Source organism: Nanorana parkeri, unplaced genomic scaffold, assembly GCF_000935625.1.
Source record: "Nanorana parkeri isolate BGI_ZX_2015 unplaced genomic scaffold, ASM93562v1 scaffold3717, whole genome shotgun sequence".
NCBI lineage: Eukaryota > Metazoa > Chordata > Amphibia > Anura > Dicroglossidae > Nanorana > Nanorana parkeri.
This window is the reverse complement of record NW_017309985.1, coordinates 11,707-12,579: the sequence shown is the minus strand read 5'-3', so window position 1 is coordinate 12,579 and position 873 is coordinate 11,707. Positions and strand designations below refer to the sequence as shown.

The window sequence follows — 873 nt, the reverse complement described above, 5'->3', positions numbered from 1 at the left end:
GGAGTCGCGGATCCCGGCGTGCACGCTGCGTCAGGCGCTGACCAGTTACCTGGACATCACGGCTCCGCCCACCCCGCAGTTCCTGCAGCTGCTGAGCGTTCTGTGCGAGGACGCCGACCAGCGGCAGCGGCTGGAGACTCTGAGCCAGGTGAGAGCGCTGGGCCGGGCTGGACCAATCAGAATTCAGCATTCCTTCTCTAACAACCTGCTCTGGAATCTGTTGCCGGGGGCGACAGCTCTTCCTTCTGTAGTATCAGGTGATCCAACCCACCAATCAGATTGAACCTTCCACCAGTCTGGCGCGGTCAGGGGTGGGTTCTGATCCGGTTCTACCAGCAGATTGGTCTTCGGGGGTGTGACTGACCCGGGATTTGGGGTATTGGTGATATTTCTTCTCTCTGTGGTTCTGGTCCGTGTCGGGTGACTCCCCCTTGTCTCGGCAGGACGCCCGGCAGTACGAGGAGTGGAAGTGGTTCCGATGCCCCAATCTGGTGGAGGTTCTGGAGGAGTTCCCGTCCATCTCCGTCCCGAGTTCTCTTCTCCTGACACAGCTGCCCCTCCTCCAGCCGCGGTATTACTCCATCAGCTCCTCCATGGACTCTCACCCGGGACAGATCCACCTCACCGTGGCCGTGGTGTCGTACCGCACGCAGGGTGAGGGGCCCCCGGGGGCCGCAATTATCACGTTGTCTGTGTGTGGGCGTGACATGTACTGATCTGCTTTTGTCTCCATTTTGTCCCACAGAAAACAAGGGCCCCCTGCACTACGGGGTCAGCTCGACGTGGCTGGACCAGCTCTGCCCCGCCTCCTCCGTCCCCTGCTTTGTCCGCGGGTAGATATCGCAGCTCCTCACTAATGCCCCAAATGCCCCC

At 60.9% G+C, this 873-nt stretch overlaps 1 protein-coding gene across 1 annotated transcript in view; it reads left to right on the top strand.

Annotated features, from left to right (window-relative positions):
* LOC108803428 (nitric oxide synthase, endothelial-like) overlaps nt 1–873 on the top strand; it is a gene marked incomplete at its 5' end in the record, with an annotated part of 27,530 nt that overhangs the window by 19,169 nt on the left and 7,488 nt on the right. The window contains 4 exon segments of the mRNA XM_018575271.1: nt 1–2; nt 4–148; nt 444–654; nt 746–833. The exon segment at nt 1–2 is cut by the window's left edge and continues 196 nt beyond it. Coding sequence (XP_018430773.1) covers nt 1–2; nt 4–148; nt 444–654; nt 746–833 — 446 coding nt within the window.